This window comes from Myiozetetes cayanensis, unplaced genomic scaffold (assembly GCF_022539395.1).
Source record: "Myiozetetes cayanensis isolate MyiCay16 unplaced genomic scaffold, myiCay2020 scf4, whole genome shotgun sequence".
NCBI classification, from domain to species: domain Eukaryota; kingdom Metazoa; phylum Chordata; class Aves; order Passeriformes; family Tyrannidae; genus Myiozetetes; species Myiozetetes cayanensis.
In genome coordinates this window covers 60008991-60034264 of record NW_026087631.1, presented here as the reverse complement: position 1 = coordinate 60034264, position 25274 = coordinate 60008991, and the positions used below count along the sequence as shown (strand labels likewise).

The following is a 25274-nucleotide window of genomic DNA, read 5'->3' as shown; positions in this document are numbered from 1 at the left end:
TCGTTTGGTATGAAGAGTTGCTTCTGTTTAATGTCATTAAGTAACATCACTTGAGATACTACAGTTTATATAACAGTGTAACATCCATAAGTTTCTACATTTCCAGTTTGAGACGAATATTTAAATTTGTGCCTTTTTTTTTTTTTTTCATTGCAGAAAGTGCAAGAGAGGTTTATATACAAGACTAATTTGAGTAAATGTCTGAATTCGGTACTAACGCATTTGATTTAACAACATCATTTCAAGTTTATACTTACTATTAACAGAAAAACCTCTGACACATCAGTCATCACCACTGGCCAAGAATGTAGCTGTTACAGTCAGTTGTAACTAACTGATTTAAAAATCTGTTAGTAAAGAGGTTCTTGAGGAAAGACATGTTTTTCAAGAGTATTAACTCATATTAATGGCAAGAGGTGGTGCATCCATTCTCAAGGAGTCTGGGCATGGAGTGAAGCCATTATTGTCTTTTTGCTTTCTAACATAATGGAAACATGCTATGCTACACCATGTGACAACTCAAACTGAGCAACATCAGCAACATTCACTGAGACATAAGCAAGAAGCCTACCTGCTTGTTCCATTTGTCTGCCAAGCTATCCTTAATAGTGAAGTAATCTTATTAGGTTTCCCTCCCTGCAAAATGCCATATTAGCACCAAGACAACTGTTAGTGTCCGCAACTACCTCAAAGTTCTGCAAGAAGTTTTTCTGCTTATCTGACTCTACAGTGTAGGCCTCTATACTAAGGGCTTCAGCAGTGCTGTTACAGACCCCGCAGTCCCTTTATTAAACATTTATGGCAGAATGATAATTTTACTTCTAGTGAAATAGACTAGTATTAGACTCTTTTCCTCTACATACAGTTAAATTTTTGTGGCTAAGAGACCAAGTAATGTGTCCAGTCACCAACTAGAACTGAGTAGCATCCACTTAACTTTACAACTGGCTGCTGCTGTGATAATAGGCAACAGACGCAGCTGTTTAAGGTGTGGAGTTTAGCTACTAATTCAACATCCTTAGGTGCAGGTACCACCTCTTCCCCAGGTACATTAAGTTCCTATATTTTGGGACAGTAAGTGCTACATAAAAGAAAAATGATCATATTTACAAGACACATGACTCAGTTCTGCTAAGCTCTTCTACAGAGGTTTGCAAAGAACTAAAGTAAAGTTAACATCCACCAATACGAATTTGGGTTTCCAGCGTGAGTCAATATCCCCATTTGCTTTGCCCTGAATTATCATCTTCACAGCATGTTCTTTGAGTGTTCATGCTTCAATCCCCCTGGATATGCTTTAGATTGCAGACATCATGGAACAGCAGCAAGAGTGACAGACAGCAAAGTGAAACATGTAGAAAAATCATGTTGAAAAGAGGTCCAGTTATTCCATTTGTCCTTTTATGGTTACACCTAGTATGATAGAAAGGAATTAGCGTTAGGATGGCTATAAGCTATAGCTTTATTCCTTAAAGTAGCTTAGAGCCACTGAAAACAAAACTAAAGTAATAAATACCAACACTTGTCTTGTGTCAAAAGCTAGACAGGATTTCGGGGGAAGACAGAGTATGGAAGAGGAATAGATTTGCTGGATCAACAGTTCATGTTCTCTAGTCAATGGTATAAAAGTTAGAATTACATTAGTTTCTACTAACAAAAGCTCTTATAACAGCTTTTGATTAAAATCAGAGTAAGGCTATAAAGACTTATTCTAATTTTACTCCAATTCACCAGGAATCCAAAGCTGCAATTATTTAGGTGACTGAACTTCAGAAAGATTTATGGGGCACTGTATGCTAACATGCTCCTACAGATATCTGAAGGTATTAAGTCAGCCCCTTTGAGTTCTGCAACACATATTTACTCATTAACTTTCCTCAAGGAAACGAAATCTAGATCTACCGTGGCATTGAGATTTATGTCTGTGGAAGAATAAAGTCTTTATTTCTAAGAAAGCAAAGCCGGCTAGGCTTAGACAGAATGCAGCTATGTACAAATCTGAGTAGAGGTACTCTAACAGACTTGTTCTTTTAGGGACTGTTTGCCATCCTTCAGAGAGCATTAGCATTAAAGTACTGTAGTTTTTAGCCAGCTCTTTACCAAAGATTTCCTCAGTCAATTTCAGAGAATGATGTAGGTTGTTTTATCAGTGGAAGACTTACCTGATCTACGCAAATGGGTTGCCAAAATTATCCCCAAAAGGATCAGAATGTAGTTTCTGAGAATCCTTTTAAAGAAAGAGAAATAAGCTGTTAGTGGATTTCCAGGTTTCACCAGATTACTATGCACGGCTTTCTCAGGTAGTTCATATTACAAACACCTGGAAAGAATACCTCAAAGTCCCTGTAAAAAACACATTAACTGTACTGTTTTAACAAGAGAAGAGGGCTGGCTCTAAGCTGTGTTAGCAGTTACCCTAGTACAGGATGAAGTATTTTTCAGAACAGCCATGTGTGGTTACTCAACAGTTCTTTAGAGCTGAGACGGGGGAGTCACATTGAGATCTCTTTCTGTCAAATGCTAAAAGTCTAAAGTCAGTATTCTGGAACTGGTCCAGAATTTCCACCAGGGGCTTCAAGTGCTGTGTCCAAAATGGAATAATGTGGTGAAGCCACTTCCTCACTCAAGGAGTACTGAACATGAAATCTCCCATGCATTCAGCTAGAGAGCTACACAATCCACACTGCTCAGTCTACTCTAAAGAGAGGTAAGTATAACCAAAGTGGAATATGTCTGCAGCTACATTATTTTATATGCTTTTGGAGAAGCTCCCAATACTGAAGAACTTTCTGCTAGTGCTTGCAGCTTGGGGAACTGGTTATTGAGCCAAGCCAAATGGAATATTACTTCGTTAGCTTTCTTGTAACAAATGCACCTTGTCAGATTACATACTAGCCTCAAACATGCAAAATGTTTTTGTTGTACAGCCTCTAAAACCAGAACTAAGCCAGTGTTCAAACATGGGTACCCCTGTAATTAAAGAGAAAGAAAGGTTTTTGGTGTTTTTTTGTGGTGGTGGTGGTGGTGTTGTTTTGGTTTTTTACTACTTACGGATGAGGGACTGAAAAGATCTGTTTTAGCTTGACTTTCAAATAGACCATCAGCTGGCAGTGCACTTTGTCGAGGAACAGGCTTTGGTGGTTCTAAGAAAGAGAGAGATACCTCTATAACCACTTAACAGCTTTAGCCACTATTTAGCTCTGCCTGTATAGCAACAACAAAACTCGTATAATTAGAAACACAAAAAGCTTACATGGAAATTGCTTTGACTGACCTCACAGTTTTAACTCCTGGTTGTCACTCACTAAATCTAAGCTAGATGTAAATTCTAACATTGTACAGACTTAAGTGTACCTTATTCTAATCAAGTAGTTCAGGCACTAGGGGACAGTGTTTAGCCAGTGCAGTTCTTCAATTTATAAGTGGAGACAGTCTTCAGCCCTCTGTTTCAGTAACTATTAACTCAAATTTTTAGTTCTGTCAGAAAAGACTGATCAGCCATCCCAGTCCCTGAGCAGTTACCCAATCAGAGGAAAGGAGAAAAGAAAAAAAAATCAAAATGTTACCAGGCATTTTAGCAGACAGCTCGCTAACTTCCATATCATTATGATCTGTACTATCTTGAGGAATACCTACTTTACAACTAAAGTAATTGCTGAAAGCTCCAGAAGCACCTGAAAGACTTTGCTGCTCTCCTCTCCTTGCTGGTACTGCAGGTGGCTTTGTCAGCTGGAAGTCTTTGAACATTTCCTTGACATCCTTCATCTCTTTATCCCCAAGTGGATCCAGAGCAATGAAAGCATCACTCTCTTTCTTGGATGGCTCCTTCTGTGTTGGAGTTCTGGGTGGTGGCTGAGGTGTTGCTGACAGGGAGGGCAGTACAGGTGGTGATGGAGGAGGTAGTGGTGAAGATGCGAACATGCTGCTCTGGAAGGGATTTGCAGCACTGGATGGCTGTGGCCAAGGACTAGGTGAAATTTGTGTTGGCTGTGGCCAGAGACCAGAAGACTGAGTGGCCGCTGGACCAAAAGATGCAGATTGGTTCCAGCCTGGCACTGCTTGAGTACCAAATGCTAGTGATTGGGTAAATCCTGTAGGCTGAGCACTTATCACAGATCCAGGAAAGACTGATGTAGTTTGAGAGAAGGAATGCGTCTGTGTAGTCCATGGTGATGAAGTTACTGGCAAGCCACCTGGGGGGAGATTGTTGTTACATAACACGTCAGTCACTTGAAGACCTCAAGCAGGAGTATGTCAGTTCTACAGAGGGTACCAGCAAAACCTTTTCATGTACTGTTTGCAAAAATCGCTTGGTTTACACTTACAAATCAAAATATTCAGGGAGTCATAGGGGTAGGAGAAGAGGGTTAATCTCTTTACTTTGCTGCATTTCAATGCTGGAAGAAAAAAACTGAGGCTGACATAAGAGAAGGAGGAGCATAATACTAGCACAGAAGTGACAGATGCATTTGCCATATAATTACTTCTGTGTAAATGATTATCAAGACTCTGCAGCAATTTTACCGTGGCCTTACAAGTATTACTTGGCTCACTTGAACCTTGGGTACCTGAAGCAGTAAACTGCTGTCAAAGTTAAAGCAAAACCTTCCCTGATCCAGTTAAGAATGCAGAATTTAGGCCTCTATTCACAGAATTATAAAGTTTAGGCCAGATTAAAGGATTAAAGGACACAGCACTATGCAAGAAATAAAGTAAAAGCTAGAATCCCTGTTTTGATGTTAGCAGATATCTCAGACTGAAGCTAGACTTTCACTTTGTAAACCAACCTAGACCAGCCACTGAGTGTGCTGTGAAGAGGTCCAGCGTACTAGTTACAGCAGGTCCTGTTTGTGGCACTGAGCTCAAGGTAAAGGTCTCTGTAGTTGGCAGAAAGAAGTCTGAGCTGAATAAGTCATTCACTGCAGTCTAGAAAAAAAAAAAAGTTTTTGTGAGATGCCATTGGCAGAACATATGTGGCATGATCAAGGCTCCCTAGCCCAGAGCTACAAGCTTTAATTTCATCTAAAGCAGAATATGGAGCTTTGATGTATCGTTTAGACACCAAGTATAAGAGTTTCAAACATCACTATTTTGTTCATGCCTATGGCATTAGTTAGGTATAGTATATAGTAGTCACAAGTCAACAACAGAAGAGTAGGACTTGAAATGACTGAATTATATGCTATCATAATAAACTCTCCTCTGCACCCCACCCCTTTAAACACTATTGCTCAGTTTCCAGTGACCCCTGCAGTTGTGGCAAGGCCAGCAGCTGAGTTTTACATCATCTGAGTACAAGACAAACAAAGCTGACCCAGTGCTACCCTGTGTCTAATTGGGCAAGTCATTGAGATTGCCCTCAGTAGGCAAATACTGAGAAAGTACATTGATTTTTGTAAGTTGATACTAATATCTCATTATTATGAAACCATAGGTTAATGGGCACACTGCTATCATAACAGGTTCAGGCATTATATCAAGTGTCAATATGCTTAACAGCATACTTACCAGACCTTTATAGAAGTTTGGCAGCATTAAGGAAGAGAGTATAGAATTTAGTGACCATAGGTACTATGAAACATTCATGAATATAAGAAGGTACTATGGCTGCAGAGAGGTTTGAGGAAACATGGCAGGCAGAAAAGAAACAGATGTGTTGTGAAGTTATTTAGCCAGTTACACAGTATGAAGAAAGAAAAGCTTCCTTCACTCAGCTTCTCCAAGTAAAAGCATGCATATCACCATAAATTACTTGAACATTGTTCACCTTGACAGACCTCCTTCCTCTTCCTGGTTTGGTACTCTGTGGTGGTGGGCTAATTGTTATAGACTCGTGTGTCATGAAATGCATATTGTTTTCAGAATCCAGCTTTACTCCGTTCTGCAGAGATAATCCTTTGGAAGGACCATTCACAAGCCGGTTTGATGGGACTTTAAGAAAGTTGTTCTGTTCTCTGTCTGGTACCCCATTTGGAGCTCTTGCTGCAGGCGACTCATTCTCAAGTGGCCACTGGCTTGTTAGTGCTTCTCGTTTGCCAGTTCTATTAGAAATCTGGTCAAACTGTTTACCAAAGTAGTCAGCATTACCATTTGAAGCACCATTACCCACTGATTTCAAGGGACTCAGATTTTCCTTCTTCTGATCAGATATTAGAGAATCAAATGAAGGCAGTGCAGATTGTTCTGGCTGTGTGAAAGGATCATCACTGAAAGGGTCTGGATTAGGTGTGGGAAAGAAGCTGAGATTGGTAGGGAAAGAACTCTCAGGCAAGAAGGGTGGCTGTGCCTTTGGTTGTGGAAGAGAGGCTGTGATGCCATTCAAGAAGAGATCCTCTTTTGCAAAAGTTTGTTTGGTCTCAATTTCAGAATTAAGGTCCACTAACAGAATCTCTTTAGCTTCCTATTTATTTAGAGAGAAAAATAAGATTAGTTTTATGTACGATTTGCTGCATGGTGCAAAAGCTCAAGGAAAACAGCTGCAAAAGACATTCTAGCATCCAATACATTGTACTAGTAAGTATTCAAAGTCACACAGGCAAGCACTGTAGTCAAATCACAACTACTTGCTTTCTGAAACCCAGTACTGAAAGCACCTTTTTACAGATCCCATAGTTAAATATCAGATACTTGTTCTTCAGTCTAATGACTGTAGAATCATTAAGCACTAATTATACCTAGGCTTTCACTTGAGTCAGGAACCCCTATTCTTATTTCTTAGTTTTGACAAGTTGTGAAATCACATATTCTTGTGATTTCAAGTTGCAGTCTCAACTTCAGAAGCTCAACTGGAGAGCTATTTGCCAGTGAAAGATGTTAATTCTCCACCAAGCACACAACAGAAGGGTAAGACTTGGTCTCTATAGCTGGTTTGATAGCACCAATTGTATCATGGCTGATGGTGGTTTACGGTGCCAGATTAAGAGTGATAGGATTTTTGGGCCATACTGTGGTATGACAAGGTTTATGCACACTTTTGTGCAGTTAGGCCAAATTTTGAGCTAGAGCTACTAGAATGACGTTAGTAAGGTAGTACTTCTATAGCCCTACCCCACTAGTACACTAATGATCACTAGAGAGGTGTCTCAGTAAAACCATTACTTATTACTAGGACTAAGTTTGCTTTCAAAGCAAAAGCCAAGACAGTAAAGCTAGGCTCTACTTACTATGGGACTGCTCATATCAGGAGGTGTTGACATATCCCCAAACAAGTCCATCTGGTCAACTACCTGAGGCCAGAAATATTGAAAGAATTTGTATCTGTTAGAGCTCTTACAAGAGCAAGATCAAGTATTATGCAAATTTACTGTAAATGCATGTATAAATACTGCATTTCCCACAAATATGGAGAAAGTCAGTAATGAACTCCTTAATGGCATCAGCATAAAGTTCTATAATTTAACCTACCAGTTTCATTTTTTCAGCTTGATCAGCTTCACCACCATTCTGTAATAGATGGATATACGTGTCAGCAATAACTGGAATATCGACACTAACCTCAAGCAAGGGACTTGTAGGTTTTAAAAAGCATGGAAAGAGGAAATATGAGGGAGATGACTACTCAGTTCCATACAACCCTTTTAGTCCCATTTCAATGTAATTAGGTGTCTGATATGCTGTCTGTAATGCTAGCAGTGTAAAGAAAGTCAAAGCTAGTTGTGGTGCAGCAGGATACTTATCAAGAGAGGCTGAGTTGGAGTGACTTACCTCGGTATTGCTTGCTTCTTCACTCTAAAGGAAAAAAAGAAGGCTTTTAGTATGAAGATATCATGTAGAATATCACAAGTCTCTCACTTCGGAGGAGGTTACCAGATGCAGGTAATCAGACTGCTGGTAGAACTACCAACCAGTAACTTCAAGTGTTCCTGGGTTTAGACAGACCTCAGTGTCAAATCTTACAAGACCTCAAAACTCAGACAAAACTGAAGAAAATTTTATTTCTATTCAGAGTAATGCAGTTGCTATATTTTTGCTTACCTTTTTATTTTCTTCTTCTTCTTTCTTCTTCATATTATATATTAGTTGGAAGAGATCCTTCAGATCAACAACTAGAGGCTCAGCCTGAAAAAAAATGTAGATTTTAGGCCATGTACTACTTTCCCCTGTACTTCTACTGAAGAAATCTCTGCTGTAAGCCAAACTTTCCTAAATGGTGCAAAGGTTGGGTCGAGATAACAGGAAAAGCAATCATTTAAAGGCCTTTTTAGTCTTCATACAAGAGATCTTATGCAGAACCTAAGGGAATTGAGTCCAATCAGTTTAGAATAGTTATTAACTCCACAAGAAAAATGGCTGTATTTGTGCTAAGCCTGCTATGTTTTTGCTAAAAAGGTTGGAGTGCAGTACTTCAGAAGTGCCCAGAAGTGCTTGACAAATCCTAGAAGTACAAAAATTTATCCAAGTCTTCTGGCAGTCTCCTCAGAGGAAAAACATTTTGCATTTGTCTCTTTTTTAACAAACTCTAATACTGAACCTAGAGAAAGCTTCTATAGGTAACACTACATTTATTCTAAAAGGTATACAAATAGCAAATGAGCAAGGCCAGCACAAGGTAAGATTATTGTCACCTCAAATGTTTAAAGCAGAGACCAGCTTTAAATCATGATGACAGTTAGAAATCATGATGCTTTAAATGATGATGACAGTTAGAAAGCATGGATTTCCCTGCATGCCCATTGACAAGAATGTTGTTGCTGAGAGGGTGGCAGGTTCAGCTGTACTGCTTTGGAACTTTTGTTTTAGACATACAGGAGCTGTGTCAATGTCTAGAGTAGGACAGGTTCCCCTTTCAGCCACTACTGTTCGCTCAAGCAAATAATCCATTGAACAGATCTCACTGTTACATCTGCTCACCATCCTCTTCTAATCAAGGGTTTTAGACATGCAACTGCGAGAAGAGTAATTTTAAAAGTTATCAGCTTTAACAGAGAGTACAGCTGCAGCAGACTAGAGCTACAGAAGTCCTCACTTTTCAGCTAGAAAAGTCTGTGTTGAAAACAACTAGCAGCAAGTCAAGAGCTGTCTACAGGTGGGCTGAGCTTAGAGGCTGGCAAGCAGCACCCCATGGTGAAATGAGGGAATAGACTCCAGAGTACATACAAAAGGCTTTTGTACCTTATTGACAATTCCAGTGAAATCAGTACTACACAGAACATTTATAAAGTAGTGAAACAGACTTAGGAGAGGGTCCTCTATAGCTACTAATGAAATAATAAAATGCTACAACAAGGAGCCCCTCAGTCCCACCTGTAGTGGGTCTGAAGCTGCCAACAGGTTCTCCCAGAGGGCAGGCAGGGACATGTAAAAGAAATTTCTAGCTTTGAAGTCTTAATTGATCATTATAGTGACTGTTACAGAATGACAAGCTAATAAATAATAAATACCTAACTTCAGGTTGTTTATGATGCTGCATAATTCTCATGAGTATTTTTAAGTAGCTTGTCTCCACTACTGTTTATGTACAGACTCTCCTCTCTTTCAAGAGAAACCTTGCACACAGGATTTTTACATAGGAGGAACCTATCACAGAAGGATCAGAATCCCTCACAGAATCAACTCTAGGAGGACAAGGCCTACCATTCACTGGCCATGGAATCACTGTTGCAACTGAGTAAATGATTTCTCTGCTGCACGAGACAAAGCATTACAAGAGCTAGACCAATGGAATTCTCTATTCCTGTTAGTTCTAAATGAAGCTCTGGCTATTTTACTCAAGAATTAGCGTTCTCACTGAGAGAAGCAAATGATAGTGGCTCTGTTCATCTCACTAATGACTTGCATGGTGCATGGACAAATTAAGCATTGTTAGTCAGAGTAAGCAAGACTACTTGAGTGTTTTCATTTTGGACTACAAAGAAGCTGTACAAGACAGAAGCCAGTGATGATACAGTCAATTCTTATGGTCCTCCTCTCAAGAAAAAAATTATCCATCTCTGCTGCTATTCCCCAGAGGAATCTTGTAGGATTACCAGCAAAACACTGCACCCTTATCACATACTAAGTGTCTACACAACAGCACTGTTCGTAGCAAGTGGAAGAGGGTGTCTGATCCATACCTGTTGTGCTGTTTTTATGGCAAAAAATTGGTGCTGGCCTTCTCCTCCACATATATAACCAAAAGCACGGTTGTCTGTTACATCTCGAGCAATAAAGGAGATTTTGTTTACTGGATGTTCGTGCTCTATAACCTAGAATAGGGAAAAAATAGCTATTGGTTTAAATTGCAGGAGACACAACAGCTGCTATTCTCTGCAGTTAAAATGATTGAGACTTTTAAAAAACTTCAGCTCAAGACTCAGATTTACCACCCTTTGACTAACCACAATAGGATATAGCTGTCTTTCTGGCAGGAGGCTTTAGCATTACAACTCACTTCACTAGCCAATTTTTATATGTGGAAGTGGGGCATAGTGCCACTAAGGAATCTAGTTTGGGTTGGTTTAACTTCCAAATGTCTCACTTGCTTTAAGAATCACATTAAGAAAATGTGTTATATCTTACCCCAGTTTTCTCATCTATTATCTTGATACCAGAGAGGGAGATGTTTACCCAGATCTTCTGTTTGTGTTGACCCTGGGAACGGGCTGCCACTGCCATTCCCTAAAGAGAAGGAGCATCAAAATATCGATGAGAATTCTCTAGATGGAGCTTTAACTCGTTCCCCTGTATTCCTCATGGGCCTGTGGCTGTGACCGTATTAGTGCTAATCCAGTTATTCTTATGCAACTGTAGAATTAGAGCAGCATTCCTCATGCAACATATGCCTGCATAGGTTTGAAGTGATACTCAGAACTAGTCTCCTTTGTAAACATTTAAGAGCTTTAAAACTTATTTTAGTTCACAAAACTGCTGCAGTGGCAGCATCTTTACCTGATTTTCTGGCCTGATTTGAAGGTATGTGAATGTTCTACACTCCAGAAGTAATAGTTTTTATTGCTGCAGGGCTTCATTCATTTTTTGTTTTCTCTATATCTCTTGTTGTCACCATTTACACAGAAAGCCAATTTGTGCTTTGAGATCAGTATTAAATTGCACAGTATTCCCCCCCCTCCCCATCCAAAACCCAAGCTCACCATTTGCAATCAAATCCATATTACTAGCATTCACACTGGATGCCTATAGACCCAAAGGAGTGTTCCCAAGCTATTAGAGAAATACTGTCCTTTGAGACAGGGTTTCCAGCCTTAGAAATAACACCCATCTAGGATTGTGCTGTTATTACTATGTTACCATTAAACTGTATTTGAAATTGTGCTGAAGTGACCTTAGCTTTTTGAAAGGTAACTGGAGATGGTTCCTTACATGACAGCTCAAGCCCTTACCTTCAGCTTCATCATTGAATCCTGGCTCATTTTGTCTCCTCTTGCCTCTGGGACATCATCAATGCCAATCAGTTTTGCTTTGTATCTTACACCATCACCTTTGAATCTAGCCAAGAGAGATTCATCTGTCTTTTCTGGCCCTGGAATCAGAGAAGAGGTCTAGTGGGTCTGTTTGTTTGTTTTAAAGTTGTATTTTCTCTTTGTTAAGAAAGACGTGTCTATGTTGTGGATTGGAGATCTTTAAAAAATATATACCATATATGTACATATTAAAACATTCCCTTGAGTACAGCTGACTAAAATCCTTACCCTTTTCAGTCCTGTGTGCACTGCAAGATAGTTATTCCATTAAGGTCACAGTGCTCTTGCAGAATATGGCTCAGTTCAAAGAGCCCAGTGCTTAATATCTCAGAGCTTCAGAACAACTGTTCACCACTTAAAAGACTAAAATGTTTTGTTGGCAACAGCCAAGTAGATACAGGTGTTAGGAAAAAACCACAAGCAGAAATGAAGGCCTTCAGGCGTTATCCCCTTGTTCTGGTGTAGGCAGATTTCTCCTTGGTGTGCAAGAATAATCTCCTAGCTTCCACACTAGAACCTTCTATCAGCACCATAATTTCTCTAAAACAAGTCTTGGTACTCCTGTCGGTCTAATCACTTGAGATTTTAGCTAATTTGTTATTTCTACCATTCCTGCGAATAGGAACTGCTTGCTTTTCTTCTCTATATGCCCAATCTACTTCAGGAGTGTACCTAGGTATGTATTTTTATATGAGGTCATTACCTTTACATGATCTAATTTATCAAAAATATATTATCTAATCTACAATAATGTTCAGGGAATAAGTTTTCTAGCTTCTCTGGACTAGAATATGTGTCCAGCACAAACCCCTCTCTCTGGATGGAGTGGAGGAGTCAAATTCAGGTTCAAACTGATAACCACCTTGATGGTCCAGAGTCTGGTCATCTCCCCAGGAGACTTTCATGACTCTGGGCTTTTGCTAACTCCTCAGGTTCAGCAAATTTAAGAAATGGAACTGAGAGCTTTAGAATTTAAGGCTAGAAAAAAAAACTTTTAAAACTAAAAGCCTACCTTCTGGTTAGGTTTATTTTACTAGATTATTTACTCACTCTTCTGGTCAGCTTGAAACCTCTGAGTGGATTTAGCTATAGTGATAGAGTGATCTTAGTTTAGGCACATGTAAAAGATTAAGAACACTAAATAGAGGAGGCTTTCAAGAGGTAAGCATTACTTACCTTTCTTTTTTTCTTTCTTTGAAGACTGTGCTTTAGGTGGAGCCTGTTGTTCAGGCTGGCTGTTGGTGGTGGTGGTAGTCGTTTCAGCTTCGGTAGACATGATGGAACGGTGGCCAGTTATGTTTGCTGTAGTTTTAAACAAATGCAAATAACTATTAGTAGGTAGACATTACATTTTACTTTGAAGAATAAATATTCTTATTAGACTCATTAGTTTAGCTTAGTTTGTCTGCTAAGGCCTGAAAACATTATATTCATCATACAGGAAGTATTGACGTGTCAGGCTGCGGAGACTGTGAAGTTATGGCCAATAGGTGATGAACCCTCACCTAGACAGTGGATCAACTGACCTACATCAACAGGCAGTACTTGCATCAACCTGTTTAATCTGTCAACCTTTAGATTTTTCACCCTTTAAACATTTTTATAGAACCTCAGATATTTTGCTCTATTCTTCTCCAGCACTGCTCTGTTCTTCTTCAGCTACATCTCTGAAGTAGGAGGGTTGAGAATGCAAGAAACATTTGCTAGGATCTGTTCCAAACACCCATGAAGATGAGACCAAAACACTCAAAAGAAGCCAGCACATATTATTAATTTTTCCATAAAAAGAAGAAGTCTGAGGTTATACCTCCCAACAGGTAAACCAAATAATTTCCTTAGGTTGCAGTCAGACTCTTCCAGGAAAAACACAACAAAACTGCAAACCACCCCCACCCCCCCCACATACTTGTTTTAATAGTAATCATTTAACCTTCAGGTTTTAAAAAAAACATGTAAGAAACTGTGGACTTTTAAAACTCCACTCTATGCCATGCAACCCTTTTGCCTCTGAGACACAAATTTAGAAAATAATCTACAGTCACCATGTTTTGTTCCTACACAGCTGAAGCACTGATTCCCACTTACAAACAGATTTGACTTACCACCCAGAGTGGCTTTGCAGAGTTATGAAGATCATCTATACCAGCCAGAAAGAACTAGACATTCAGACCTGCTACAAAAACCATTCTATCAATCTTCTGTCCAGGATATTGCAATGGCTTCAGTTAGTTCCTTGAATTTTAGAATAACGAATGAAGTCAAGAAATTTTTTAGATGATTAAGTAGTTGGGCTACCCTCTAATTCCCCTTATATCCAGCCAAGGGGCCACAGATCAAACCACTACTTTTATCCAGCATTTGAGACACGCTGTGTTTGCAGATACAAGTGCTTGAGCACTGTATATCCTTTTGCATTAGAAGTTTGTTATTCTCAACAGCCTATTCCTCATTTGCCTTAGTTACAGTTGATGTTTCATCCATTACTTGAAATTCACTTTCAGGGTTTTACTCTCACTCTTGCCTTCCACTCTTCCTCAATTCACTGCTAAGTCAAAAGCTACAGTCTGACTCACCCAGCTTGACACTAAAAGAGTAAGGGATATCAATGCTTAACTGATTTTTAAACTAGGAAGAACACAAATTCTGATTCGGTAAACAGAGAATTTCATTCTGAAAGCCTCCATTTCCATTTAACCAGGAGAGAGGCCTTAAGGGAACGAGCTGTTAATAAAAGAAAAATTAGATCTAGCTGCTTAACAGATGGTTTGTGAATTGCAATTAGCATTGCTCAAGTAAATCAACAGAGATAAAAGCACTCATATGGCCAAGACCTGTCACCTATACCTCTTCTTCTCTGTAGGCAACTTATCTGGTCACACCTAGGGTACATTTGATGCAAGGGAACAAAGGTGTTGCTGTGAAAGTTTCAAGTGGTTCTGAGTAGTAATAGGTGTCAGAGGAAGAGTTTATATAGCAAGCCATGGTCATTTAAGAAATGTTGTCACTGAAAGACTGGCTTGAGTGACCAGTCTGACAAAGGATCAAGGGGCTTAATAGACCTGACAGAGATTTTGCAGGATACTTGCAACAGTGCTAAAACGGATTGGGCCTGTTGAAAACTGCATTTTAATCAGGTAAAATCAGGTAAAATGAAGACTACTCTAAAACTAGACTAGCCTGCCTGGTAGTATAGTTTTGGGTGGAAATGTCCATTAGACACAAGCATAAGGAGCCTCTCCCTAGGTTTATCTAGTCCCACCTAGAAACAGAGATAAAGGAAAGAGAGTTAAGGTTGGAGTAGTAGTTAACCACTCACCCCATTTGGAAGATTACTGTTTAGAGAATAGAAGAAAAGGTCCCAGAAGAAACAGAGCTAGGACGTACTGTCAAGAGGCTGAGTTACAGCTCTAGGATATTCTGCTCAGCTCTATGCTGTAAAAGAAGAAACAACAATCTCAAGGCAATGAGTCCTGCCTGCAAGTGATCCTGCTTCCTCAATTTAATTAGTAGAGCTACACCCAGCTCTGGTGTTCCACAACTACAGTATCTCATGTTGAAGTAAAGTTAAGAGGTATTAACAAGTAAATAACTTAGGAAGCAGCAAATATGCACAAGTAAGACCTTACTTTGGTACCTGTAAGGTGGTAGATATCCATATGGGCAGCTGCCATCTTTAAGCTCTAGGCATCTCTAGTCATCATTGCCATCTACCTCCTTCCTAGGGAAGCCAGACCACTTACTTAGAACCACACAACAAAATACCCTAAGGTGGAAGAAGATGAGCAGGATTACACACAAGTCTGGCTGAAACCTTGCAAATACCTTGTCTGACTATGAAGGTTATTTTCAGTGTTAGCAATTCAATTTTAGATTAGTGAGGGCCTTCTGACCAGTTTACAGTTTAAAAATACTCTCATATTTGAGTTCTGGCACAGCTCATCTCCCCTGGTGAGAGTTCACAGTAGATGACAGTTATTTGTTGTACCTCTGGAGAACTCAATGCCTTTGAGAATCATCTCAGGAGCAAGAGAATTAGTGAAACTAAAGAATAGCAAAAGGTGACCTTAATATCTATTCGTATTTTAAATAACTACTTCTTGACACGTGAGTTAAGTCACAAGACTAGCACAAAACTTCCTCAGGCTTTACTTTAAAGTTTTACTGGATTAGGGAGGGCAACATTACATAGTTTAAGCTAGCAGTATTCTAGTCTGCTGACCATAAAGGAGTCTCAACCACAACTAAATATGGATTCTGTGCTTCAGACCTAAAGTTAAAGCTTAGTGAGGTCTGAAGCACACTTCAGTTTGTCTTGTCTCAATGGAAGGTTCTGGTGTACTCTACATACAAGTAACTAAAATGAAGTTAAAATCTTCTGTTTGTAGATATTGCTGTTGCTTGGAGACTTCCTTTCAAAGTACTCAGTCTCTTAGTATTTCCTTGCTCCAGCTGCAGGTATAAAGCAACAAGACTAGAATTATTCTATTACACTTCAATTTTGAATTCATCTCAAGAGTCAGCCAGCAAATATGAGAGGATTAGAGAGGCATGTGCTTTTAAGCAAGGATACAAGGACCATCGTGCCTTCAGACATATTGCCACAGTAAAGAACAAGATCATTCCCACAGCAATTATGTCAGCACTGTTGAATTAAAGCACTTTGAATCTGCTCCATTGCTCCATTGTGCATCACCACACCTGAATTACTCACCATGCAACTGTATGATCCATCTTAACTGCTATGCTAAATGCACTGTTTAGTCCAAAGACTACAAGTTTACAAATGCTGCCACCTTGTGAGAATTGCCCCAAACTCATGGCTGTATCAGTGGGTATAGACCATATACATTTTTCTTACCCACTTTTCAGTTTACTTCATAAAGGGCTTGTTAAGAGACCACTATTAGAATCTTCCTGCTTTCCTACGGGGACTCCTCTTTGAAGAGTGAGGGGATCACTCCTTAGGAAAGACCATGTTAGGCCCTTAACACATGGTCCTTGAAGCATGACTGTTACACACTGCCTCAAGCCAGGTTAATCTCAGTTCAAGCACTGCACTTTATTTCCATGCCTACCCTAGGAAAGCCAGTCTTAGGACTTTTTGCATACTATGCTTTTGGTGTCTTCTCTGAACTCTCCATAAGGAGAGCTGTCAGTAATGATAAGTCATCCTTGCAATACCTGTTTCTTAGCAAGACTCGGAAGAACATGACATACAATTTTGTTGAGCAACATTTAGTTTCCCTTAACGATGCTTTTACAGATATCCTCTATTTGAGCAAGGGGTGGCAACACAGTAGATACCCTTAATGATTACTTTTTTGTCCTGTGCACAAGGGAATTGAGAATCTTAATTATGGCTGTAGTCTGTCATGGGATTAAGGACTGAACAGTAACCTCAACAGACAGGCTTTTTTCCCCTCAGCAGACAAAGATAAAAGTCTCAATGTTGATGAGAAATTATCTGAGAAGAGGTTAGGGACACCCAAAAAGTCAGAGGCAGATAAGCTAAACATCTGCTCAGAAGTGTAATACTTTGTCCTTTTCACAGCTTGCACTCCTTCTTTGTCCCTGCAAGTACATGATTCAGCTTAAAGAGTTATTGCATGTAAATATTAACCTCAAATCAGAATCTGCAAGGCCAGGAGAGGACAAGAGAAGCTTTTACTGCCAAGTGCAATATAGCCTGTTAGGATGAAGAAGTAACAGGAAGCACAGTCACAGTTCAAGAGCTGAACATGTTTGAGGCAGGTTCTTCCCTCCTCCATGCACTCTTGGTGTGTTAGTCAAGTTCTTCTTGTTATAAGGTTGTACCAGGACCTGCACAAGGTATTCTTGGAAATATCTCTAGCCAGCGAGTAAATCCGTTTTCAATAAATGGTAAACCTGTTTCAGTAAACCTGTTTGCAGAAGGCTGGTAGAAAAGCTTTCCACTTGAGCAAATCCAAAACTTTAGTTTTCAGGCTAAGAAAACAAACTAAAGGCTATAGAGCAGTACATAAAATGACTAGCAAGAGTCAAAGATGTAAAGATAATTTACTAATAATGGACCATTTTGACTAGCAGAGTTCTACCCATGTTAGAAGTATAATACTGAATTTACGTAGAGCCCCAGAATGAGAGATTGACATTTTCATTCAGCAACTTTCCAAGTATTATATTTTCTGCCTAGTTCCTGCTGTAATGATAGTACCCCAACTAGCCTTGAGAGCCACTAGGCATGCATTATTAAATCAAAACCATTCATATGCTAATCCGACTTTTGCCTTCTAAACAGGGTCATTCGTCCTGAGGAGTCAAAATATTGTCTTAAATGTTTTGTTTCATTACTAGAACACTCATTCCTCTAGTATCTGACAGTGTCTAAAGAATTCAAGTTAAATAAATGTTCTGTAACGTGACAACAGACTACAGTGATTTCTATGGAAAATTCCAGATGCTTCTTCTGATGCAAGCACTACCACTACTTTGTTTCCTCTACTACAACAATCAAATGTAGGAACTTAGGAACCAGCATATCCACCAACTAATATACAGTAGAAGTAATAGGCTTATCTACAGGTAGGTTATACCTGACATTTTCACACTTATACATAACAACTATCTTCTTGAAGGCAAGTGGTAGAAGAAAGTTCACAGGCAGCTTGGGAACTGTTCCCCTCCATTTTTTTTCCATGTCTGGAATGCAAGAGCAGCATTACTTGCCAGAAAGGTAACTGAACACAGGCTCTTACACTGCAAAAGGCTCACCCAAGGTCCTGTGGTTAGTCTGGTAAGAGAGACAATGAAAAGTGTATTGAACTACACTACCTGGCAAGTAAAGCTATATGCCATTATCACAATTCAGTAAGGTCTAGATTAACAATGCACCCGTCACTCAGATCAAAAAGCCTGTTTAACTGTCTTGTTTAGGCTATAGATAGGTAGAAACATGATTTATGGCTGAGATTATTTGCTTTATATAAGTTAACCAGGCACTCACCTGCTGGACAAATATAGTAGAGTAACAGGATTTTACATTAGGGAACATCTTTTGTGCAACTTGCTTTAAGCCCTGTCTTCTTACCTAATGGAGTGGATTGATATTTTGCTGAGGTATAAAGGCAGACTTTTGCCAAGGATTTCCTCTGTCAACAGGAATACCTGTTTGGAATAAGCTACAACAGTACTTACATATTCCAGGATACAGAACATAGTCCAGCTGCCTTCATCATATACACCCAGTAATGAGAAACAGGGAAGGGTGACATTCATCTGCTTGGTAAGACAAAGCATGGTATTGGACACATTAGGGAATACCTCTTTCATTCTGCTCCCTTCCCTATTACCAAGTGCAAAGTTAATAAAGACCTTAGTACTCTAATTGGCCATGTCAGCTACAGATGTTGGCATGTACCGTTGCTGGTGCAGAATCATGTCTGTGAAGCTACGCAGACATTTTACCATTCAGCCAATTTGCCAACTGCTATTTCATCAGTTGAACAGAACAATCTGTTCTCATCACATCAGTGCTTAGGTCTATTCTGAGCTCTTAGGTCCTTAGCAAGAACACAGAAATTTAAACTTAGTTCCCGAAAGTGTCTTCACACTTGAATCACAGCCAAGAGAATATCACTAAGTTAGCAGCTGGAACTAAACAGGTTGCTCAGTTCAAGTGGTTCAATTGGACTGGTACTTTCTGTCATTCTACTATGCTTTTAAGCACAGGATTTCTGATAAGATAATCAGTTACTTCTTAACCCAGTTAGCACAGTAGCTCTGTTTTGGATTTTAATTCCACTTGTCATGGGAATAAATACAATTGTTGCAGGAATATTAAAACAGGGGGCTCAGGAGAAGTAGTGACCAGTTTAAATGAGTTGTAGCTGATGAAAAATTTAGAACAATATAAATTAGCGCTTGAAAAGCATTTAATGAGCTAGTGCTACCTAACTCCCTGAAGACTTGATATCAAGATGAAGGAAACTAGCACTGTCGTAATCTGTTTGAGTTATTTTTCAGCCAGAAAGTTCAGTGTCCAAAGGTAGTGTCTAGTCGTCTAGATAGACCATCTCAAATTATGAGTTGTTACAGGAATAAGACAGCATCTTGCAATGAGTCTGGATACCAACCTTTCCAATCTCTGTTCACTATCTAGCATTCCAACCTATTCATTTTTTGGATTAAGAACCCCCTTCACTTTTAGTATGAGCAATAACAGCATCTCAACTCCAGATTCTTCCTTTTAAAAGAAATCAATAGGTATCCCAGTATGCCTTTTCTTGATAGAGAGCTATTAATTTGGTAACACAGACTTATTATTAAATTATATACTAGTATTTTCCACAAGAATTTTCTTCCTATAAGCCTTCCAGAAAGGCAGAATGTTTTGCAATATGCTAAGGGGCCACTCCTCTATACCACTCTCTCCAGTTCCCTGTTCTGAAGCCTCATAGATCAGTTGCACCTGAGCCAGAGCCCAGCAGTCTGTTCTAGCCATGGCTAAGGAGAGTATCTGACTATTCACAGACGGAGGAGTCTCAAGCGATGTGGCTGCAGTACCTACAGCTCAATCTTCTATCAATACCCCTTGTTGAGACTCACTGGAGATACCAAACAACCTGGAAGCAAAGAAGTTGTTATTCAAGGCAGCTAGTGTTTACTCAGATGCAACCGAGTTTGAACTGGACAACAAATCAAACACTTCATTTCCAACTACACTCCTAAGGCCCTCCTGCCTGGAAGGCCTGTTTCTGATCTTCTTTCTAGTTAGTATAGTAAAGCACTCCTGCCAACAACCATGCTTTTCACTCCTCCTTCTCAGAGCAGGAACTTGACACATATTGAAGCTGTTATCATGGGTTATTTCAGCTGCATGCTGTTAACTGTCCACTGCTGGCACAGTTATTACCCTTCACAGTTTGGGTGTGTGCAAGCTGTACTGAGAGAGATTGCGTATGTTCTGCATAGTTTACACTCAACTGTGTTTTATTACCTGTTAACAAATGTTTCTGTATGAGAAACAGGGTTTTCCTGTATTATTCTTATATTCATGCAACCTAAAACCAGGTAGCCATGGCCACACTGTCGAGTACTGCAGTTTGTTTACCCAGCCTGATTCTCCCATAAGAAGCCCATCATTAAACATTCATTTCAGCAGTATTTGAAGAACACTCCACCTAGCTCTCAGACAGTGCACCTCTCATTACATAAATTGTTGTAGCCGTGACTGTCACAAAAGTCGCTCCGTTCTGCCTCTTGTAAGAGACGCAAATTATGTTCATTACGTATTATGAGAAGACTGATGAAAATTCCACTTGCACCTAATGAGGCTAGGCTCTTCTACAGCAGTTTCAATCCTGTTAGGTATTATGAAGCATACTGATTAGTATAAGGGTTACTCTTGCCTTCAAGATTAGTCATTACAAAGGCCTCCAGTTCTCCTTCGTATATGCAGCAAGAAAGGCAATGAATAACTAAACAAGACTCTTAATCTAAAAGGGTAGTACAGAAGGATCTATGTCAGACATTAGAAAGGATTAACAGGATTTTCAGAGCTCCACTGTAGCTTCTTCAGTAGATGTCCTCCTAAAAAGCTAGTTCTGCAGTAAGTTTCCCTATTGGTAATTGTGGTTACACATATGTACGATATGTATTAGAAGAAGTAGTTCATTGGAAGAAATGACATTACTGCTCCTAAATCCAGACTATAAAGTAATCCTGACTAGGCTCTCTCTAATTTCACATCTCTATGATGATCCTGAAAGGATATGGCAGGAATGCCCCATCCACGAGATGCACGGAAGGACAAGTGTCAGATCTAGAGTTTACCTTCCATTAACCAGGTTAGATGTTGTTTGCAGACAGATCTATGACTTAAGCTACTAGAAAACTAGTCCTTACTCCTAGAGTGACCTTTGTGCCTTCCCTCAAAGCACAAACAACAGTGTTCTGAGAAAGCACAGAAGAGATCTATAAGGTAGAAATATAAGTTGCAATACTAACACTACATCCTTAGTGCTCCCAACTACTCTCATCCCTTTCCAGGAAGAAAGTCTCACCCATAGGCATACTTGCTCTGTTGAAGAGATAATCCTCATCAACTATTTAACCTCTCATTTTATTGCTTCAGGATGCAACATGAACCGACAGGGCAGCAGGAAATTCAGCTTCAAGGCCAATAATCTGTCCTTAACTGGCCCTGTAATATCTGAACTTTGAGATTTAAGGGGACATGCACTAGCTATGAAGCTGTATTAAAAACTTTCAAAACCAATTAAGAATTCCTGCAGATATTTGGGATTAAAGATCTAAAGGTGTTTTGGCTGAGACACTTCATCCTCAAGCACTCCAGAGCATATGCAAGGCCCAGTCTTTCAGGTGAGGGAGACTAGTATGGTCTGTGTCCCCATCAATCAGAGCTGAGAAGCACTTGTTGGGAGAAGATGCTTTGTTCAGCACTCAGCTGCCCAGCTTGTATAAACAAGGTAATCCTGTTGAAACTGGTACCTCTTGTTTATTGACTAGACCTTCCACTGTGCTTCATCCAGCTTCTTTATAGCCCTGAGACCCTTGAACCCAAATGCTCAAAATCAGGTTTCTAAAGTCAGTTTGTCTTGTCGCTTATGATACTTAGATACCTTATCCTATTTGATCTTTCTAACACAACACCAAGTTCTACATCTGTGGAGTCCATGCTGAGGTTGAGGAGTAGTTGCTTATGCTTGGTTGTGTTTCACAGCAGCTCACTAAGACCCCATTAGCACTACCCACCGATGCCCCTCCACCCTCACCCCCCCCTCCTGTGGCAGCATCGCGATTCTACCAACAATCCATTAGTCTACATGCAAGATCTAAGATTTTTCTCCAAAATCTTTGCAGATTACAGGTTACATCCATGCTATCTCTTCATAATTTATTTTGTCAGAATCTATCCAGTCAGCGGGATTTGCACCATCAGCACTGTTTCTAGAACAAGCTGGCTTTCTCTGGATGTGGAATTTATTGCCTCATTGTACAAGCGAATTCATCCTTCTGTAGTGCTCACATATTGCTAGCCTTGCTGAATAAAGTCCACAAGCATTCCCAAGGACTGGGTTAACCCAGCAGGTCACATAATGTCCTAGCAGAACAAAGTTTACCAGGAAAGGAAAGCATCAATGGGAGAGAAAAATCTATATGTTTGGCAACAATACTAAATTATGCACTTTCATTACTTCATATCTCGAGGTATGGCTTTTATTCTGAACATCTTTTAATTCTTTAAGCACCAGACCTTGAGTCACCCTTACTTGACACTAAATGCATCTATTTGCTTTCCTGCAGAGACAAAAATCTACCTTTTGCATATATTATGCTTAGAGTGTTTCTTTTCATATCTTTTTGTGAAATAAAAGCCATAAGTAAGAATTGTAAGAAGTATATCCACAACAGCTACTGGTCTGCAGTGTGCAATAACAGGGTTATGCAGGTACTTTGACAAGCAATACTCTACTCGATGAGAACAAGTGAATTGTGTACTGCAGTTGTATAGAAATTCTTAGCAACATAGCAGAGGGCCTACTGTCCAAGAAGATTGGACCGTCATCTCTACCTTCACGAAAAGAAACTGATGCCGGATTTTTCAGCATTTGGCCCATCCTTCCAAACAATATTTCTGAGCACAACCTCTGGTGCTCAGCCAATAGCTTTGTTTAACGTAAGAGCACAAGAGATGAGAAGTACCATAAGTCACAGGACTATCATTAGCATTATAGCTGCAGAGCAGGTCACTACCAGACACAACGGCATATTTTCAATTTAACATTGCCTGGCAAGACTTCACAGCCAAACAGAATACACAGCTTCATAATTCTTTTTCTGTAATTGAATCTGCATCTCTATTTTGTCAATTTACACAGGTGTTGCCATCTCCAAGCATAATTATGACCTTTCTTTAGGATACAGTGGGTAAATCTAAGCCTGTATGCTCTCGGATTTGGTTCGTTTTGGGCAGCCTTTTAGAAGACTTCTGAAGCAAAAATAGAGCCTTTTAAGGCAAACTAGTTTCATTAAGAGAATATTAAAACAATTTCCCATTTACCAAAAAAAAACCCCAAAATAAAGTGATCAGATTAATCCTACCTTACCAGTGGATTTGCATGCTTTCCTACTTCGTGTTCAGGTAATCAGACTCACCTTTTCTAAGGGATAAAAACTCTGCTACAGAGAAGCCCAGCTGAAGAAGATGAGCTGTACTGGCAACACCTGCATTAATCTTATGACCCAGTGCACAGACACTATCCCGATTTAAGTGCCACCATATGATTAACTTCATGACACACCACCTGAAAAGTCAGTTTCTCAGTCCAGGTAGAAGACTCATTCTAGATAATCCTCTACACCTGTAGCTATACCCATTTACCACAGGCAGAGTAGCATCCTGAGATTCATCGGCAGACAGAGGGTGCGCAGCAAAGATACTACATCCAAAACCAAAACAAAACCTTACCCTGGCTTCACAGCACTCCGTGCTAATCTGTGCTACTAGAGAGATTCTTTCATAAAACTTGTTTATGTGAAATGTAGTGTTTATACATTTCCTTTTTACTATATTTAATGATTTGAACCCTCCTCCTTCTCCACACACAAAACTGAAACCGCACGTTTATTTTGCTTTGCGCTCCTGCTTCCCCCAGGCCGCCAGTCGCCGGAGCCGGGGGCAGGATGCGGGCGGCTTCCAGCCCGCCTCGGCCGGGACAAGTTCTTCCGCAGCCCAGGACCTTCCGTGGGGCTGAGACCGGGGCAGCCCACTGCCGCCGCCTCTCCGGCAGCGGAGCCCACCCGGCACCTCTTCTTGTGGGAGATGCGGGATGCGGGCAGCGAGCGGGGATGAGCCGAGTCCCGGCCTGGCCGCACACAGCCCCTCCGGCACCCCATCCGTGTTAGCGCCCACCCCACAGGGGTATCATCCCCGCCTCACCACAGGCACCAGCTGTCACGTCCTCCTGGGAAAAGCTGTATCCCCCTCTTCCCCCGGTGACAGCTCCTTCACTCTCTCATCACCCACCCCACTCCCCCCCTCCCGCCGCCTCCCCCGGCTGTGCGAGAGCCGAGCCCTGCTCGCAAAGCTCCTTACGGGTTAGATCCGTGCAGCTCCGAGCATGATCCAGTGACCGTAGCTGGTAGCCTGACTGGGACCGCGGGCCCGGTTAAATATTCTGTTGCACTATCGCCTGCAGATTAGTTAGCCACTCACAGCGAGCGATATGGTTTTAATCAGATGCTGGCAGCTGAGGACTACCCAGGAATGCGCTATGATGTTTTTGCTGTTTGGTCTTGGCTACTCCCCCTCAACGTGTCGGTTCTCAAAACATTAACCCTTTGCGAGCTGCTGGCTCCGGACCCTGCTGCGGGGTTGGGAGGCAGCTGGGCCCGCACAGCCCTGGCACGGAGGGGCCGGAGCCCCAGGGAGGACACGCGGGGAGGGAAGTGGGGTGCAGTGGGAAACCGGTGGACCCTGCACGGTCAGGAAATCGTGTGGCATCCGCAGTTTGCAGGGCACAGGTACTGATCCTTCTCAGGCAGCAATGGGCCCAGCACGCTTTTGTAGAAAGCGGGTCCCCTTCATGGACGGGGGTGCGGTGATGGTGTTAAAAATTCCAAGCCCAAACCAACAGCGCTTTTTTTTTTTTTCTCTGAAACCACCAAAACGAAAATACCATCCTCTCCCTTCTCGATCATCCCCAAATCTGTGGCTAGCCAAACCGAAATATTGGGTCAGTGCAATTCAGTTTGTGGGTCACATCCAGCCATGACCTTTGTACTTCCCACTCATTTTTATTCCAACATCTATCATGTTTTGTTTCCCAGAGCAGTACAGCTGCTTTCCAACTTGTATGAAAGAGGCTCTGATTA

At 40.6% G+C, this 25274-nt stretch overlaps 1 protein-coding gene across 1 annotated transcript; it reads right to left on the bottom strand.

Moving 5' to 3' along the window:
• Positions 1 to 3: 3 nt before the first annotated feature.
• On the bottom strand, positions 4 to 24673 carry DAB2 (DAB adaptor protein 2). The gene is made up of 15 exons (XM_050329461.1): positions 24496 to 24673; positions 12576 to 12701; positions 11319 to 11458; positions 10498 to 10596; positions 10053 to 10184; positions 7975 to 8058; positions 7705 to 7728; positions 7405 to 7443; positions 7164 to 7226; positions 5768 to 6400; positions 4788 to 4926; positions 3675 to 4193; positions 3052 to 3143; positions 2163 to 2227; positions 4 to 1413 (listed from the first exon to the last, which is right to left on the bottom strand). Exons 2-14 carry the CDS (start codon positions 12673 to 12675, stop codon positions 2168 to 2170), a joined length of 2124 nt encoding a protein of 707 aa, XP_050185418.1. The 5' UTR covers positions 12676 to 12701; positions 24496 to 24673; the 3' UTR covers positions 4 to 1413; positions 2163 to 2167.
• Between the last annotated feature and the right edge of the window lie 601 nt (positions 24674 to 25274).

Bases quoted from the DNA above. Each gene is read 5' to 3' on its own strand.
- DAB2 (XM_050329461.1), bottom strand. From the start codon at position 12,675: ATGTCTACCGAAGCTGAAACGACTACCACCACCACCAACAGCCAGCCT. The intron at 11,459-12,575 runs GTAAGTAATGCT...CTCTGATTCCAG, and splicing joins AAAGAAAGAAAAAAAGAAAG to GGCCAGAAAAGACAGATGAA. The intron at 10,185-10,497 runs GTAAGATATAAC...TCCCTATTCTAG, and splicing joins TAATAGATGAGAAAACTGGG to GTTATAGAGCACGAACATCC.